At 43.5% G+C, this 17,900-nt stretch overlaps 1 protein-coding gene and 1 long non-coding RNA gene across 2 annotated transcripts in view; one reads left to right on the top strand and one right to left on the bottom strand.

Moving 5' to 3' along the window:
* Positions 1-8,919, bottom strand: part of CAVIN2 (caveolae associated protein 2) — a 29,147-nt gene extending 20,228 nt beyond the window's left edge. The window contains exon 1 of the mRNA XM_033946647.1: positions 8,031-8,919. Within this exon, the coding sequence (XP_033802538.1) occupies positions 8,031-8,516 (486 nt within the window). The 5' untranslated portion in view covers positions 8,517-8,919. The remainder of the gene's footprint in view (positions 1-8,030) is intronic.
* LOC117361393 overlaps positions 7,637-17,900 on the top strand; it is a 43,531-nt gene continuing 33,267 nt past the window's right edge. The window contains exon 1 of the long non-coding RNA XR_004539642.1: positions 7,637-7,698. This is a non-coding gene — a long non-coding RNA (uncharacterized LOC117361393). The remainder of the gene's footprint in view (positions 7,699-17,900) is intronic.

The raw sequence follows: 17,900 nt of genomic DNA, 5'->3' as shown, positions 1-17,900 counted from the left end.
GTTGGACTTTTGGTGGCTGTATCATGCTTGTTTATATAATACAATGTCTGCCAACCTATGTTTTTGTCATGTTATGTATGTAAACTTGTAACCCGTTCTGAGCTCTCCTGGGAGGACAGGATATAAAACCAAATAACCAAATAAATAAATAAATATTAAATGCAAACTCTGCTCTTTCGACATCTTTTCAAAAAATACAAACCCAAAGGAGGAGTAAAACAATAGAAAAGAACAAAAAAGTCTCCCCTTGTACCCAAAGGGTAGGGGCGGGGACGGCAGAGTTATATTTATGCACGCCCTGCTAAATTTAATTGGGTTCGATAGCTCTGCCGTCCCCAACCACCTACCCTTTGGGTACGAGGAGAGACTTCTTTGACATCTTTTGACATAATGCATCCAATGGAGTATATATAAACCCTGAAACAGGTAGTTTAATCCGCTGAAACACGGCCCTATGTTGGTTCTTTGCTAATAAGAGAGTGCTTTATATTTATATCTGGGTACAGGAAAGTTCTTGGTCCACCCCTACTCTGCAGCATCCTGAGCCAGAATGACATCCTGTGCAACATGCCCCCTAGCAACCACTGCCCAATGGTTAAGCAGAGACGGGGTGGGATTTTTGCATCCTCCGCCCATCCGTCGTGCACTGTGCATCCATACTGCTCACACAGCACTCAGAAAGGCCCTGGTTGCTCCTTCCTTTAAAAAAGCAGGAATTTTTTGATGTGAACAAATAATTAAGGCCTGTATTTCACTTATGACTTAGTTATATCTGTGAATCTAAACTACAGAAGGAATGAACTAGTATATTATGTTTTAATGTGTTCTGTTTTGACTTAGTGGTTTTGACTTTAAGCCAGATACACAACAAATAAATGCACTTTCACTTAAAACTCCTGTCCAAGGCTGGATGGCAATGTAATAAATTATCCTCCCCCTTTTTTTTTTTTTAAATCAAGGTGTGCTAGAGGTTTTTTTTTTAGTGCATGCTGGCAAGGTAAGTGCTCCGACACTTATTTGCCTACAAGCAAGAAAAGTATGGTGCTAGGGGGTAATGGATTTGTTTTCCAGATCAATGCATCCTAAATTTACAATTCCAGAAGGTCCTGCTCTCATAAACAATTAAAAGGCAGCAATAAAGATTTTAGCAGTTTCAAACTTTATTGTCTATTGGTGAGACATGAGATTTTTTTCCCCCCACCAATCAGTGTTTGGAAAACGAAAGCTTAAAACCAACATACATTATTAGATTGTGCTTTTCACTGCTGAGAAAAGACTGATGCCACAGGAGCAGAAAGGACACGAAAGTTTGCTAAAGGGAGTTGGACTGGATGTGAAAAGGGTGTGGCTGGCTCCTTAGTCCCTTCAGCACCCTAGAACAAAGAACAGGGTTTTACCTAGGAAATCACAGCACCTCCCCCCTCCCCCAATTTACAGGCAGAGCAGAGTCTGGCAACTGCAAACACTGCAACCTCTGTGCCAGGAAACAGGAATTCTGACAAATTCCAATACGCTGCATTTCACACTAACCTATAGCCCCCTCCTTGCAGCGGATCTGCAATTCCCTATAGCTTTCTATATCTCCGATTCATCTGCCAAGCCACGAGGACTGTTACGTTACTGAGCCTGGCAAACACATCTGTCCGACTGCTTTTTTCCTCCCCATTGCTATTGTTTCGGAATATTTTAGATAAACAGGTAGTATGCCTGATCTGGCATGAAACAAAACCATTGTGTGGTCTGTCATGTTTCACTGATGAATGTACTGAACTGCGTGTCTGTATGTGCTCTTTCCTCCGGCACGTTAGTGGGCCTCCCCCCCTTCCCCCGGCCCCTTTTTTTTTTCCCAAACACGGGTATCTGATTGTTCAGAGCCAGAATTCTCAGAGTTTACTCTGCATAGATACAAAACACCATATATAGTTATTCAGCATCTGTGCTGCATAGAAATTCACCCCCTCAGCTTTTGCTGTGAAATGTAGTACATTTCAGGTATGTTGGGATTACCAACCATAGAGAACTTGTGTTTGTAACAGTAGGATAACGGGAAATATAACACACTTTTTTCACTGCTAGTTGGTCATGTTCTTAACCTGATCTAGTTTGTCACATGTACAGTAGAAAGGTGTGTGCAGGTTAACCTGAGAAAACAAATTTGCATTAAGTGCTACATAATGGAGTAGGCATTTTTACATTGGAAAAGTAGCCTGGAAATTAAAGCAGTGGTTTAAGAAACCAGGGATCAAATTCCACTGATAATTGTGAACTTGGGCAAATCATGTAACTTTCTGCTACTTCAGATACAAATTTACCCAGGGCCTGTGTAAAACAATTGGGCCGGCTTTAGCCATTCCCAATCCAGTCCTCGGGACACACTTAATCCCGTTGTATTTTCAGAATATCCACAATGAAAATGCACGAGATAGATTTGCATGCATTGCCTCATTTGCATGCAAATCTAACTTGTGAACATTCATTATGGATATCCTGGAAAACCAATGGGACTTGCTGTGCCCCTGGACTGGGAGTGGCTAGTCTAGATCAGTGGTTCCCAACCCTGTCCTGGAGGACCACCAGCCGTCGGGTTTTTGGGATAGCCCTAATGAATATGCATGAGAGAGATTTGCATATAATAGAGGTGAAAGGCATGCAAATCTTCCCCATGCATATTTATTAGGGCTATCCTGAAAACCTGACTGGCCGGTGGTCCACCAGGATAAGATTGAGACCACTGGTCTAGATGAATCCCCAGCCCCACTGAATTAACTTTCAGGCTCCTAATCTGCCCCCCAACAAAAACATCATGCATTTCAATATTAAGCTCTGGAGCAGAGGTTCTCAACCTTGTCCTCAGGACAGTCCAAGCCAATCTGGTTTTCAAGATATCTACAATGAATAGATAGATTTGCATAAATGCTGGTAATACATGCAAATTTAGCTCATGCATATTCATTGTGGGTATCCTGAAAATCTGACTGGATTGGTATATCCAAAGGACTGGATTGAGAACACCTGCTCTGGAGTGTATATATCACTCACACAAATAATGAGGGAAATTTCCATAAGATATTTACCCAGGTGAAGCTCTGTTTGAAAACACAGGTAAAAGAATGCATTAACTGTTTAAAAAATAATTTCTGTGGATGTCAGGTTCTGTTGTTTTGCTTTGCTCTGTGCAGCCCCTTCCCCTCCAGCTGCTGCCACCCTAAGTGAATGCCTAGTCTTGCCTAATTGGGTTGGCTCTGAACTTAGGGTTGATATTACTAATGCATGCTATTTTATCACTAACCTCATTTTTTAAGAGGACTAGTTATTAATAATGCACTTTAAGTGTATTATCAGCACTAAGGTGGTAGCGCCAGTTAGTAGCTCCAGCTGTAAGATTGTTAGGCAGGGGTGTCAAAGTTCCTCCTCGAAGGCCACAATTCAGTCAGGTTTTCAGGATTTTCCCAATGAATAGGCATGAGATCTATTTGCATGCACTGCTTTGATTGTATGCTAATAGACCTCATGCCTATTCATTGGGGAAATCCTGAAAACCCGACTGGATTGAGGCTTTCGAGGAGGGACTTTGACACCCCTGTTGTAAGGCCTCAAGGGATATGCTAGCATCAGGGGTCTCAAAGTCCCTCCTTGAGGGCTGCAATCCAGTCAGGTTTTCAGGAGTTCCCCAATGAATATGCATGAGATCTATGTGCATGCACTGCTTTCAATGCATATTCATTGGGGAAATCCTGAAAACCCGACTGGATTGCGGCCCTCAAGGAAGGAGTTTGAGATCCCTGAGCTAGGGTTACCATATGGCTCCAGAAAAAAGAGAACAGACAGAGACATTTGGGTTTTACTTCCATTGAAAGCAATAGAAGTAAAACTGGATGTCTCTATCCGGCCTCCTTTTACTGGAGCCATAAGGTAACCCTATACTAACCTGACACAGCTTTCATACAAAATTAAACTGTAAAAAATTAATTAAACAAAAACAATTACCATATGTGATGTTTTTATTTGTGTGTGTGTGCACTATATACAGAATTGTATTCCCCTTTCACAAACCCCACCCCTTAAAGAATCCCTGCCTCTCGGATCCCAACCCTCTCCTCTCTACAAACCTTCCCAGGTGTCACCAGTGTGTTCCAGTGATCTGGGCAGGAGTGGTACCCCTTCTCTCCTGCCCAAGACTGCATCAGGAACCAAAATGGCACCGATAACCCTTAGCACCTTTTGTAAAGGCAACTGTGCTAATGAACTGCTGGTAGTGCTGCTTTTTTTTTTTTCAGGTGGTGGTTAAGTGCAGCTGCACTTCAGGTGATGGTTAATTGGCAGTCATGACAGCTGAAACACTGTAATGAGCAGTGCATTAGCTGTCACAGCAGGATACTCCTCTGCTCTGACCTGGTCATACCCACTCCCATGTTAAGTAGGTAAGGCAGGGTTTTTTTGTTATACCATGCTGACTTCTTAATACCACATTAAGGGCCCCTTTTACAAAGCCAACAGTAAATGAACATTGGTGCATTTACCATGGCAGCATCACTACAGAGGCTTTGTAAAAGAGGCTCTAAACCTTAGCATGGGTGCACATGCAATAAAATCCACACTAACTGCTTAACACAGGCCCCTGAGAGTCTGGGAAATAATTGAAAATGAATATAACTTTTAGGTGCAGCAATCAAAGAATCAACATCACTACTACTACTTACCATTTCTATAGCGCTGCTACATCAGAAGCAATGTGTTTTTTTGTTTTTTTTTAGGAGGGGGGGATAAGGTGTGGTGCCATGGTTAGAGCTACAGCCTCAGCACCCTGAGGTCATGGGTTTGAATCCCACACTACTTCTTGTCACTTAATCCCCATTGCCCCAGATACATTAGCTAGAGTGGGAGTCCACCGAGACAGTTAGGGAAAAATGCTTGAGTGCATGAATAATTTGTAATCTGCATAGAATTGTAGGATATGCAGAATATAAATTATTAAAAAATAGTCAAACTATCTTACATTTCTCAGAAGACGCTAGTGTTTAAGTATGTGTAAAGCTGTTTTTCTTTAGCCACACCCACTTCTATGACTTTTTAATTACCGTATTTCTCCGCTTATAAGCCACCCCTCTGCATAGGCCTCCCCCTTGAATAGGCCACAGAAAAGGGCAGCCTATGTTCAAAAAACAGAAGAAAAGCTGCCCCATGGTAATAGCCGTTGCTTATCGTCCAGTATCTCCCCTGCCTTTTTCAATCACCTCCCCCACCACCGTACCTTTTTCAAAACCCTCATGCTGAAGGCGGACGGCGGGCGGCACGGGTCTCCAGTGGCGCAGGGCAGCCGCAATCTCCTCGGCATCTGGCCTGCTCCCGCACCACCCACTGAATGGCCAAGACATGCGGGACATGCGGGACTCGCAAGAACTGATGTCAACCACTCAGCAAGCAAGGGGGTTTTGAAAAAGGAACCGGGGGTACAGGTATGATTAAAAATTGCTGCATAGGCTTCCCCAATTAACTAGGCCGCCGCGCCACATACACAGGTTTGTAAAACCCATGTATAGGCCGTGGCTTATATATGGGGAAATACGGTAATCCCCATCAGAGCTCAGTGGCAAACAAGCTATGGCTGCATGTAACCTGGACAGAAAGCGTACAGTAGGGATGCAAAAGAATGAAGCACTAGACCCAAGAAATTTGGATGTTTGAGCAGTGCCATTTTGCAGCAGTTCATATATGTATTTAAAAAAATGTATATTGGTCAAGCTAGTGTGGGCTTTAATTTAATTTATCATTTAAAATGTTATTTCCAAAATATGACACTTTAAATTTTGAGTCTTTTAACTGTATGTTATGACAGAGTAGGTCTATTTATTTTTAATAGTAGCTCAAGGTGAGTCTATTTTTCAGCTTCACTATACTGTTGTGATATTGTAATTTACCTTTAGTTGAAAAGGTTCAGAAGGGACGGTTTTTGACAGAGGGTGTGCTGAAAAGTTCTCAGTACAACTTTCCAACTTCCTGAATTCTGAATATTATTTTGTCACTGTAGCTGGAAAAGAGTGTTCTTATTTCGTTAAGTGCCAGTTTGCAGAAAATCCATGTATAGGCCGCAGCTTATATATGGGGACATACGGTAATCCTCATCAGAGCTCAGTGGCAAACAAGCTATGGCTGCATGTAACCTGGACAGAAAGCGTACAGTAGGGATGCAAAAGAACCAACCCTATGAATAATTCCAATAGCAAAAGCACTAGAACCAGAAAATTTGGATGTTTGAACAGTGCCATTTTGCAGCAGTTTATATATGTATTTAAAAAAAATGTATATTGGTCAAGCTAGTGTGGGCTTTAATTTAATTTATCATTTAAAATGTTTTAAAAAAATCATTTTTATCATTTAAAATGTTGTGGGTTTTGTTTTTTTTTTTTAAAACCAAACATTGTTTCAGATCATTTGATTGATCCATGTTCACATCATTCTCTTCTTGGTTGGGCTGAGAACTTTTCAGCGCATCCTGGCACTGCCTAACGAGTGATTAACTTCTGTAACCCAGTTACTGAATGGATCTGGCTTTCTTTTCCTATGTGGTCTCTATATGCATTTACTGCATTGTAATCTGCTTTGTAAACAACATGGACAAGGGACTACTTCGTATGTGTTGCAGGCATTAGAAGCAGCGTTACTGAATTATCAGCAGTAGCAACTCTTTTCTAAGATTCGAGTGTTCCTTCAACTTGGAGTTTTAAGGTTGAACCCCCCCTTGGGAAAGAAGAAAATGGATTTTAAAACAGTTTAGAAAACACAAGAATACTTTTTATTAAAAATAAAAAGTTTAACTATGCACATTTAGAGTTTTGTGTTCCAGTGCAAATGCAGCACCCTCACAAACTGCTGATTTCAGATGCTCTGTGCTACAGAACGGGGAGGGGAGTGGTACTATCAGAATAGGTTGGGTATTAATAATGTGACCATACGTCCCGTTTTGAACGAGACCGTCCTGTTTTTAGATCGCCTGTCCCGTTGTCCCCACGCATAGCTTCGGGATGCCAAAATGTCCCGTTTTCAGAAAGAGCGTCCCGAAACTGTGCGTGGGGACAATGGGACAGGTGATCGCGGAGCCCGGGATTTCTACCTGCTTCCCCAATGCCAATGCAGCAGCAGATCAGGTGTGTGCAGCGACTGCACAAGCCTTCCCCCCCATCAATTCTGATGTTGGAGAGGAAGTTCCGGGCCAGCCAATCGCTGCCTGGCTGGCCTGGAACTTCCTCTCCGACATCAGAATTGACGTGTGTGTGTGTGGGGGGGGGGGGAGGGGGGGGAGGAAAAGGCTTGTGCAGTGGATGCACGTACCTGGCCTATTGCTGTGTTGGTGTCTTGGAGAAATCGGCGGTGGTAGCTTGGGGGGGGGGGCAGTGAGAGAGAAAGAAGGGGGGCTGGGAAAGTGGAAGAAAGAAAGACAAAAAGAAAGGGGGCCGGGAGAGAGGAAGAAAGACAAAGAAAGAAAGAAAGGGGGCAGAGAGAGAGAAAGAAAGACAAAGAAAGTTGGGGCTGGGAGAGAGGAAGAAAGAAAGAAAGAAAGAAAGGAGGCAGGGAGAGAGAGAAAGAAAGAAAGGGGGGATAGGGAGCGAGAAAGAAAGACTGAAAGAAATTACAGAAAGAAAAGATGCACAGTCAGAAGAAAGTGCAACCAAAGTCTCATAAAATCACCAGACAACAAAGGTAAGAAAAATGGTTTTAATTTCAGTTTAGTGATCAAAATGTGTCAGTGTTGAGAATTTATATCTGCTGTCTACATTTTGCACTATATTTAGCGGGTTCCGGGGAGGATGGGGAGGGTCTTGTCCCGTTTTGAGGAAAAAAAATAAATGGTCACCTTAGGTATTAAGTAGAACCATTTTTTTAAAGGGGAGGGAACTTGGCGTTTCAAGTGAACATTGAGCACTAATTCCCTGTAGCTCCTTCCCCCTCCCCCGAAGATCAGAACTTGTTTCCGATTCATGGCAATGGATCGTTCCATGGATGAAAGAGAGAAGGAAAAGTAGAGAACTGACCTGGAAAATGAGCACTTTGAAGTGGTTCCTGCGCAGCAACAGGCTGTGGTTGCTCTCCAGCCGCTTCACCTGGCCGCACTGCTTGTCCATGCGATCGCGCACCTCGCGCATATGCACGCTCACCTTGCGCGACTTCTCCAGCAGCTTGCCCACCGCGTTGCTGGTGGCGCCGTGGCTCTTGGCCAGCTTGGTGACATCGGCCTGGACGCCCTTCACTGCGTGCTCCAGGTCCGCCTGCCGCTGCTCCATCTTGCGCTGGTTCTCCTGCACCGAGTCCAGCATGTGCACCAGCTTGTCCAGCAAGGTGAGCACGGTGATCGCATTCACGTGCGAGCCGTCGCGGAGAGTGTCGCCCGGCGGCGGGCTGGGGCTCGGGGACTCGGCCGGGCTGGGACTGGGGACCAGCAAGTCCTGGCTTTCAGGCTCCCCCGAGCTCTTCTGAGCCTTGGTGCCGCTCTTCTCGGCTTGAGCCGCATCTTCTCCCATGCTGCTGCTGCTGCGAGCCTTCTCCTCCCCCTGCTCTGAAACTCTCAAACCTGCTCCTAAAGCAACCACCGCCCCCTGAGCTCTGGAACAGGCCAAGCTTTAGTTCAGTGCTCTTGGGGAGGGGATGTGGCCGTGATCGGAGGGGGGTTTGCTCTGTGCAGATCATGTGAAAAGTGCCTGAATACTACATCCCAAACTTTGGCTTTAACCAGTGCTCCCACTCCACCCAGTGGGAGGCGAGAGCACCAAAAGTTCCACTCTCCAACTTGATTAATCGGTACGGATCCAGTGTCCTGTATATCTTCCTTCTGCAGCCCTCCTCACTGATGTTCAGGGTTAACTCTTTTTTCCCCATAGGTGAGTGGAATGCCATAGTTTGCTCATGACTTCATCCTACGGGAGATAAACATTCCAGATTTGGCTGGGAGCCACCACCAGCCATTAGCTGCGGAAGATAAACTTTCCCCTGGCTGTGGAAACACTGAACTGGTTGTTCTTTCCTCCCTGGATCTAGTTCTTTAGAGGGGGATGTTTTTCACTTGTGCTGCACATCCCTGTTCCCTGTGTTTTTTGTAGCCTCCTTGGATCTAAGCTCATTGCCAGGTTTTCCAAAATGTGTAATTCAGTGAGGAAGCTTCATTTCTGTTAGCCACTTCAGTGTAGTTAGGAAAAAAAACTAGAGAACACTGAACTTCACCATACCCTGAGTCTGACTAGGTTATTCTTCATTCTTAAAATTAAAACAACAACAAAAATGCTACAAATGAAATTGTGCAAACTGGAACACTGAATTTCAGAAGGTGTTCCAGTTTGCACATTAAATTTCATTTGTTATATATATATATATATATATATTATTTTAGTATATATATATATATATACACTGTATATATATATATTGTATATTTATTATTTTAGGAATGAAGAGCAACCTAGTCAGAGTATGGAACTAGGATATTTTGAATGTAAAATTGATTGTTTCCATTGCTGTGGTATTATGTTACAACATTTACTCCTTTGAAACAGAAAAGACAGAGTTAAATACTGGTGCAAATGAAATTGGATTTCAGAGTGCGGGTATTTATTCTGAGCTTTTTTTTTTTTTTTTTCCATCTTCTGTTTACCATAAAAGTCATATATCTCAGTCTTTCTGTTTGCTTTAATGTTAATAGAAAAGTTCTGTTCTCAGCAGATTGTTCCCCAGAGGGCTTTAGGTGCCCAGGATTCTCACATTCTCTCAATTTGACCCTTGGAAGCAGTGAATGAATTCACCACCTGTGTGGTTTGGGTTTCACAGAGCTGTGGTTTTTGTTGCTGAGGTGATTGTCAAAAGACATGAAAGGAAAAAAAGACCAGTGAACAGTCACTGATGCATTTTTCCAAAAGGAAAATATCAAGAGTGAAAAAGTCTTCTGCTGCTGGGAATTTTCTGTGACCCGTGTATAGTACAGCAGGTCAGATTTCTTTCAAGGTGGGTCTCTTCACACCGATATACATTTGAAACCATCACAGCGGAATGCATCAATACTTTTATTTGTCAGTAATCCTTCTGCAGGTTTTTGCTGTGGTGAAGAATGGAGTATTTTAACAGGCTGTTTGCTTTCTTAAAACATTCCCTTTAAAGTGTACAGACTGAATAAGGGAGAATTAGTATAACACAGGCAGCTGTGACTTCCTGCTAATAATTTTCCCATACCTCGACTGTTTCCTGCTGACCCAAGCAAGTATCATCCTGTATGTGAATCACACTGACACTGGACATAAATATTGCAATATGGACACAGCTGTAGTACACTATTTCAATGAAATAGAAATAATAATATGTACACCCAAGCCAGCAATCTTCAAAACATCAACAATTAATTGAGGCCTGCTGTGGGAAATAGTATGGCTTCTGTTATCATCACTTCCCGCAGGTTAGGGGCTTCCTGCCATGAAGCTTGGTCACTTGCCCTTTGTGCTGCCCAGGCCCAGCTAGACATCGGCCCTTAGATTTCAGATTTCAGTTCTGGCTCGATTACTCCTATAGCTGTGATAATCTGCCTACAGCCACCCTCTGAATACCCTGCATTTCTTAGCTTTAAATTTTAGCTGCCAAATTTTGGACCATTCTTCAAACTTCACCAGGTCCTTCCTCATGTTATCCACACTATCAGGGGTGTCTACCCTATTGCAGATTTTGGTATCATCCACAAAGAGGCAGATTTTATCATGCAGACGTTATCACTTACAAAAATGTTAAAAAGAACAGGTCCAAGAACCTTGCAGTGCACCACCGATAACATCCCTTTCTTCCAAGTGAGCCCTGTTTACCATTAACCGCTATTGCCGTCCACTCAACCAGTTCCTAACCCAGTCCATCACTTTAGAGCCCAGTCGGCGTAGAGGGCAGTCGGCGTAAATATTAGATGCCTGTGTGGAAAGTCTTCAAAAGTTTCGCTAGGTGTGTTGTATTTAGATTTTAGCACTCTCCCTCAATCAAGCTCTGGTCACCCTGTCAAAGAAATTGATTAGATTTGTCTGGCAAGACCTGCCTGCAGTGGAACCATGTTGCCTCAGGTTCTGGATTCTGGAAACTTCACTATTTTCTCTTTTTAAAACATTTCTGTTAATTTACCACAGAAGTCAGACTTCCCTACCTCTTCCTTCTTCTTGGCTCTAGAGAAGCATTGATAAGGTCAGCCAGCTGAGCCGTCAGAACTTCCCTAAATTCCTTCAGTACCCTCGGATATACACCATCTGGCCCTGTCACTTTCTTCACCTATAGCTAGCTCCTCGGTAACACAGGATTTACCACATCTCCATTTCTATTTGTTTTATCTTCTGCAGTCCTCTGTGGTCACTGTTTTTTTTTTTTTTTTTCTGAGAGCGCCACGCTCTTTAAACAACCCCCACCCTCCCAAATTTAATTCATGGTGTGCTAGAATTTCACTGGCTGGATGAAATCCATTTGGGTCTTGGAGCAGCGAGGAGAAGCTGTCTGGCAATGGGAAGACCATGCCAGCCATTTGACACAGGGGATGTGTGCTGGCAGTGAAATGATGTCTAGCCCCTGTAAACTGGGAGAGTCAGTAAAGTGTGGCAAAAGAAAATAGGCAGGCTTGTGGAGGTGTACATTGGTGGAGAGCTGTTGTTTAAGAGGCTCTCTCTTCCTGGTGCCAGCCTTTTGGAAAATTCATCCAGCCTACCACAGTGCAGACTCTGCCCTTCCTAGCAACAGAGGGTCCAGCTGAGGTGGGAATCATGAATCCTGGTTCCTGCTATGTGTAGGATCCACAAGAGAAGAGGGGTGGGGGAGGTCAGGGGGCACAGCACCATGTAGCGATAATTTGCGTTTCTTAACTCAGTCCATCATCTCCCCATTGTCAGTACTACTTAAGCAGTTTAGTTTGAAAATGTGCAGATGGATAAGAGCTCCCTCAAAAATGATAAAGACTACGGGATACTCGATGAAGTTACAGGGAAATACTTTTAAAACCAATAGAAACATAGAAAAAAGCAGCAGAAAAGGGCTATAGCCCACCAAGTCTGCCCATTCCAAGTATCCCCTCCCCTGAATTTACTCCCTTAAAGATCCCACGTGAGTATCCCATTTTCTCTTAAAATCCGTCACGCTGCTGGCCTTTATCACCTGGAGTGGGAGTCTGTTCCAATGATCCACTACTCTTTCGGTGAAGAAGTACTTCCTGGAGTCGCCATGAAACTTCCCTCCCCTGATCTTCAGTGGATGCCCTCTGGTGGTCGAGGGTCCCATGAGCCAGAAGATATCATCTTCTGACTCGATGCGTCCCGTGATGTACTTATATGTTTCAATCATATCTCCCCGTTCTCTTCTTTCCTCAAGTGAGTACAGCCACAATTTTTTAAATCTTTCTTCATACGTGAGATCCTTGAGCCCCAAGACCATCCTGGTGGCCGTTCGCTGAACCGACTCGATCCTCAGCATGTCCTTTCGGTAGTGTGGTCTCCAAAACTGAACACAGTACTCCAAGTGAGGCCTCACCATGGCTCTGTACAACGGCATCATAACTTCAGGTCTCCTGCTGACGAAACCTCTGCGGATACACCCCATCATTTGTCTTGCCCTGGAGGAAGCCTTCTCCACTTGATTGGCAACCTTCATGTCCTCACTAATGATCACCCCTAGGTCGCGTTCCGCCGTGGTCCTAACCAAGGTCTCACCATTTAGTACATAAGTTCTACGCAGGTTTCTCTTACCCAGGTGCATTATCTTGCATTTTTTAGCATTGAAGCCTAGCTGCCAAGTAGTTGACCATTGTTCCAGCAACAGTAGGTCTTGTGTCATATTATCAGGTAATAAGCTTTTGCCTACTTTGTTGCAAAGTTTGGCGTCGTCGGCGAACAGTGATACCCTTCCTCTAAGTCCTTGCGTCATATCTCTTATGAATAAGTTAAATAGAATCGGGCCCAGGACCGAGCCCTGCGGCACTCCACTGATCACGTCCGATGCTTCGGATGGGGTACCGTTCACCACCACCTTCTGAAGTCTACCACTCAGCCAATCCCCAACCCATGTAGTTAGAGTGTCTCCTAATCCTATCGATTTCAGCTTGTTCAGTAATCTTCAATGAGGGACGCTATCAAATGCTTTACTGAAGTCCAAATAGTCTCGCCGTGGTTTAGGAATCCAAAGTTCATTTCTATGCACCATTCTCGGAGCCATTCATTAGTCCGTTGAATACGCTCTTCTCTAGCTCTGCCTTTGTTTCTTACTGGAAGAATTGATGAAAAGACCACCTGTGCTCCTATCTGCTTCAACTTCTTTCCCAGCGCTCCAAAATCTCTGGGGATGTTCTCTGTGGCATAGGAGGAAATTTTTTTTCATTCAGAGAATAGTTAAGCTCTGGAACGCGTTGCCAGAAGTTGTGGTAAGAGCAGATAGCGTATCTGGTTTTAAGAAAGGTTTGGACAAGTTCTTGGAGGAACAGTCCATAGTCTGTTATTGAGAAAGACATGGGGGAAGCCACTGCTTGCCCTGTATTGGTAGCACGGAATATTGCTATACCTTGGATTTTGGCCAGGTACTAGTGACCTGGATTGGCACTATGAGAATGGGCTACTGGGCTTGATGGTCCATTGGTCTGACCCAGTAAGGCTATTCTTATGTTCTTATGACCTTAAATTCTTTTGCCTAGTTTGCTAATCATGCTCTTAAACTAGAATACTAGATGCAAGTGTATATTGCTTAGGGTAAAAATCTGATCACAGGTTACATTTAAATTCAAAAATTTCCAAATCCAGATGATGCACAAGTTCATTCTAGTGAAACCAGTTTTTTGCATACACCTGGTGATGAAAGGGGGAGAGCGTGGGCATTAATTTGTTTGAAGGGCAGTCAAAACATGCTGTCTTATTACTGCAATAGCACAATGACTTGAAGGTGGCTGTGTGAAAAGACTTGAAAATGGTTAAGATCAAAAGGGGGAAGATCATGCTTGACTGAAAATGTCAATTCTTCCCTGCTGTACTTGATACCTCATTGACTTTTTGGCCACGTCTGTTAATCTGTGTTCCTGTTACAGGATTGAAAAATGACTCTGAAGAGCAGAATTGTGTTTGGTTTCGTTTCATAGCTACCATACAATTAAAAATTACCTTTTATACACAGGCACATTTTGGATAATTTTTTTTGGCTTTTAAGAGGCATATCAAAGTCCCTTTTGTTCGTTGGCTTTTTTTCTGAGAGGGGTTGAATTAGCGGGGATAATATTATTTTAAGGTTTTAGCGGTGATGTGGGATGGGTTGTTGGGAGGGGTTAATGAGTTTGTTGGGATGAGTTAATGAGGTTGTTGATTGGGTTGTTGGGAGGGGTTAATGAGGTACAATTTTAGAATATCCCTAGATATTCGTAGAGATGTAGAAATAGGCGAGAAACAACTTGTTGTTGTTAATAATAATCCATTTCTGGATGGTAGAGAACAAACTCTGGTAGTTCTCTGTTATAACCCAGAATCTCTGGAAGCAGGTTTTACACACAAAATTAGAAACAGGCTTTTTATTTTTGCTTGAGTTATAGGCAAGAAAATGGGATGATTAGAGGCTGCAGAGATTATTGCTAGAGGAATATCTTGATTAATGTCTTGTAGTAATTAATCTTACTCCAAACCTTTCTGTGGGTTAGTGAAGTGTTGACTAGAGAGTTGCACGGGGACAGAAATCCCACCCGTCCCCGCCAGGATCCTCTCTGCCCCCACCCGTCCCCATCAGGATCCTCTCCGTCCCAACCCGTCCCCGTCAGGATCCTCTCCGTTCACACCCATCCCCGCAAGAAATTACCTCCATCCCCGCCCGTCCCCATAAAAAGCAGCAATTACTTCTGACAGGATCATCAATTCCACAGTTTCTTTTGTGTTTGCGCTGCTGTTTTCCTTGTGGAATCTCTTTGGTGAAACCCTTTTTTTGTTTTCTGTTCAGGTAATTAACTTATAAACCCCCTATTTTACTAAGGCTATCGTGCCCATTATATTATATGGACGAACCCTGCTTCCAAAACCTTCCATCCCCGTGGGAGTCCCGTTGGCTAGAGGGGGGTCCCCGTGGGCCGCGATCCCCGTTCCCGTGCAGACCTCTAGTGTTGACTCAAAAATCTACTCTATATATAGTTTCTCTTCTAGCTTATTTCTTATTTGATATACTGCCCATTGACAGCCATCTGAGTGGTTCCTAATTTATTCAAGTACGCTAAGGGATCCTTTTACTAAGGTGCGCTAGCGTTTGTAGCGCACGCAGGAAATTACTATGCGCTACACCATGCGCTAAACTTTTAGAACTAATGCCAGCTCAACGCTGGCATTAAGGTCTAGCGCGCGGGGCAATATAGCACGCGCTATTCTGTGTGCTAAAGTCCTAGCGCACCTTAGTAAAAGGAGCCCTAAGTATTTTCTCTTTCTGTCCCAGCAGGTTCATAATCGAACTATGGTACCTGGGGTAATGGAGGGTTAAGTGACTTTCCCAGGGGTTACAAGGAATGACATTGGGACTGAACCCACAACCACTAGGCTGCTCCTCCGCTTTCTACACCCTACTCAATCTGGATTCAGAGCCAATCACAGTACTGAAACACTTCTGGTTTCCTTACTAGACATAGCCCGTCAGCACCTCAGCAAAGGAAATAAGTTACTAATCATCCAACTCGATCTCTCAGCAGCATTCGACTTAGTTGACCATTCCATACTACAAACACTAGATGCCATAGGAATATCAGGTAATGTTCTCAACTGGTTCCAGGGATTCCTCAAAACAAGATCATACAGAGTCAAGTCAAATGATCTTTTATCCGACCCATGGTCAAACCCCTGCGGAGATCCACAGGGATCCCCTCTATCGCCCATACTTTTCAACCTCTTCATAGCATCCCTAGGCACTGCCCTAGACGCCCTAAACATTACATCCTTCAGCTACGCGGATGACATAACCATCCTCCTCCCTTTTGACATCCAAGACCCCACCTCCAACGGACGCCTGAAAACAACATTGGATACTGTAGAAAAATGGATGACAAACCACAAGTTAAAACTGAATGCGGAGAAAACCAAATTCCTACTACTAGAGAAGGAACAAAAACCATCCCAAACAGAACTAGAAGTAAACACAATCAAATATCCAATACAGAATATGCTCAAAATTTTGGGAACACACCTAGACAGAGGCTGCACTATGCAAACACAAATACACAAAACCATAAAAAAAGCATTCTTCACCATGCGAAACCTAAGAAAAATAAGAAAATTCTTTTCCAAAGAACACTTCAAGATCATTGTACAATCCCTCATACTCAGCTCCTTAGATTACTGCAACAGCCTCTACCTACCTTGCCCAAACACTATGATAAAACAACTACAAACCGTTCAGAACACAGCTATCAGACTCATCTACTCGCTCAGCAAATTCGACCACGTCACCCCTGCCTATGTAGACTCTCACTGGTTTCCGATAAAAGCAAGAACTCAATTTAAACTCTACTGCTTACTTTTCAAAGTAACCCATGGTACGGCTCCCAATTACCTGAACAACCGCTTTCACCGCTACTGACTACCCAGATCAAGAAGAACTCAGAACCTGTTCACCTTCCCCCCTCATAATGGCACCCGACGTAAGAAACTTTACGACATCCTTCTAGCAACACAGGCAGCGAAAATTGACCCCACCATCACCAAACTGATGATCAACACAACAGACATCAAAATATTTCAAAAAGAAATCAAAACATTCCTTTTCAAAAAACACGTCCTTACTTAATATTCTCCTCCCCAATCGCACATGCACTCCCCCCAGCAAATAACACTCTAGTCATCCCCTCGAACCTTACTTACCAAAAATATCCAGACTCCTAAATATGCATCTCCTAAAGGTATCCATTTAACCTTCTCCTAAATAAGCATCTCCCTTAGGTATCCGTTTAATTGATTCCTTCAAAGTTAGGTATCTTTCTTCAGTTGCCCATACTGTTTTCCCCACTGAACCTTGTAATCTACTTGATCCCTGTCGAGTTATTCTATCGATAAATCCAGATTTCTTATACCTGTATTTCTATACCACAGCATGTAATTTACTTGATTGTTGTTATGTAATTCTCTTGGTAATGCCCTGATCTCTTTTAACTGTAATCCGCTTAGAACCGCAAGGCACAGGCGGAATAGAAATCACTAATGTAATGTAATGTAATGTAGTTTACTGGTCCCAGTGCATTTGATGGAATTGGAAGGGGGGAGTGTGTGTGGAGGGAAAAGGGCCATTGGAAAATTAGTGAAGGAGTGGCCTAGTGGTTAGAGCTGCCGCCTCAGCACCTTGAGCTTGCAAGTTTGATCCAAGTCTGCTCCTTGTGACTATGGGAAAGTCGCTTAGCGCTGAACATAAAGCCAGCTATTTTGGGGGGTGTTCTGGGAACAGAGTCGACACTTGGCCAGTTAAGTACCAATATTCAGAAATTAACTGGTTAAGGTCACTGCATAAATAGGACTGCGTAAAAGTCGGTGCTAGCTTTATGAGATAGAAATGTCTCTAGAACATCAGCATTTGCCTGTTCTTTCAGCTGCCCAACTATTCCTCTGCCTCCTTGCTTCTCTGTACTGGCTATCTGTGAAATATCTATGGCAATTCCAATTACTTCACTTGCCCACAAGACCTAGATCCATATACCATCCCCTGTGCACCACCTAGGCTCCTATGTTCCCTTAATGATCATTTGCATATTCCTTCGCCACAGAATACTAGATTAGATTTGACCCGAACTAATGCATTCTGCTGTGTTGTGCCCTCCCTTTGGAATGCCCTCCTTACTCAAGTCCGTCTAGAACTTTCCTACCCAAGATTTTGGACGTGCCTCAAGACTGTTTTGAGAAGGAATTTGGGGATTGAATGGC

Source organism: Geotrypetes seraphini, chromosome 5 (genome assembly GCF_902459505.1).
Source record: "Geotrypetes seraphini chromosome 5, aGeoSer1.1, whole genome shotgun sequence".
Lineage (NCBI taxonomy): Eukaryota > Metazoa > Chordata > Amphibia > Gymnophiona > Dermophiidae > Geotrypetes > Geotrypetes seraphini.
The sequence above is the reverse complement of the archived record's forward strand: the minus strand, read 5'-3'. Positions and strand labels throughout refer to the sequence as shown.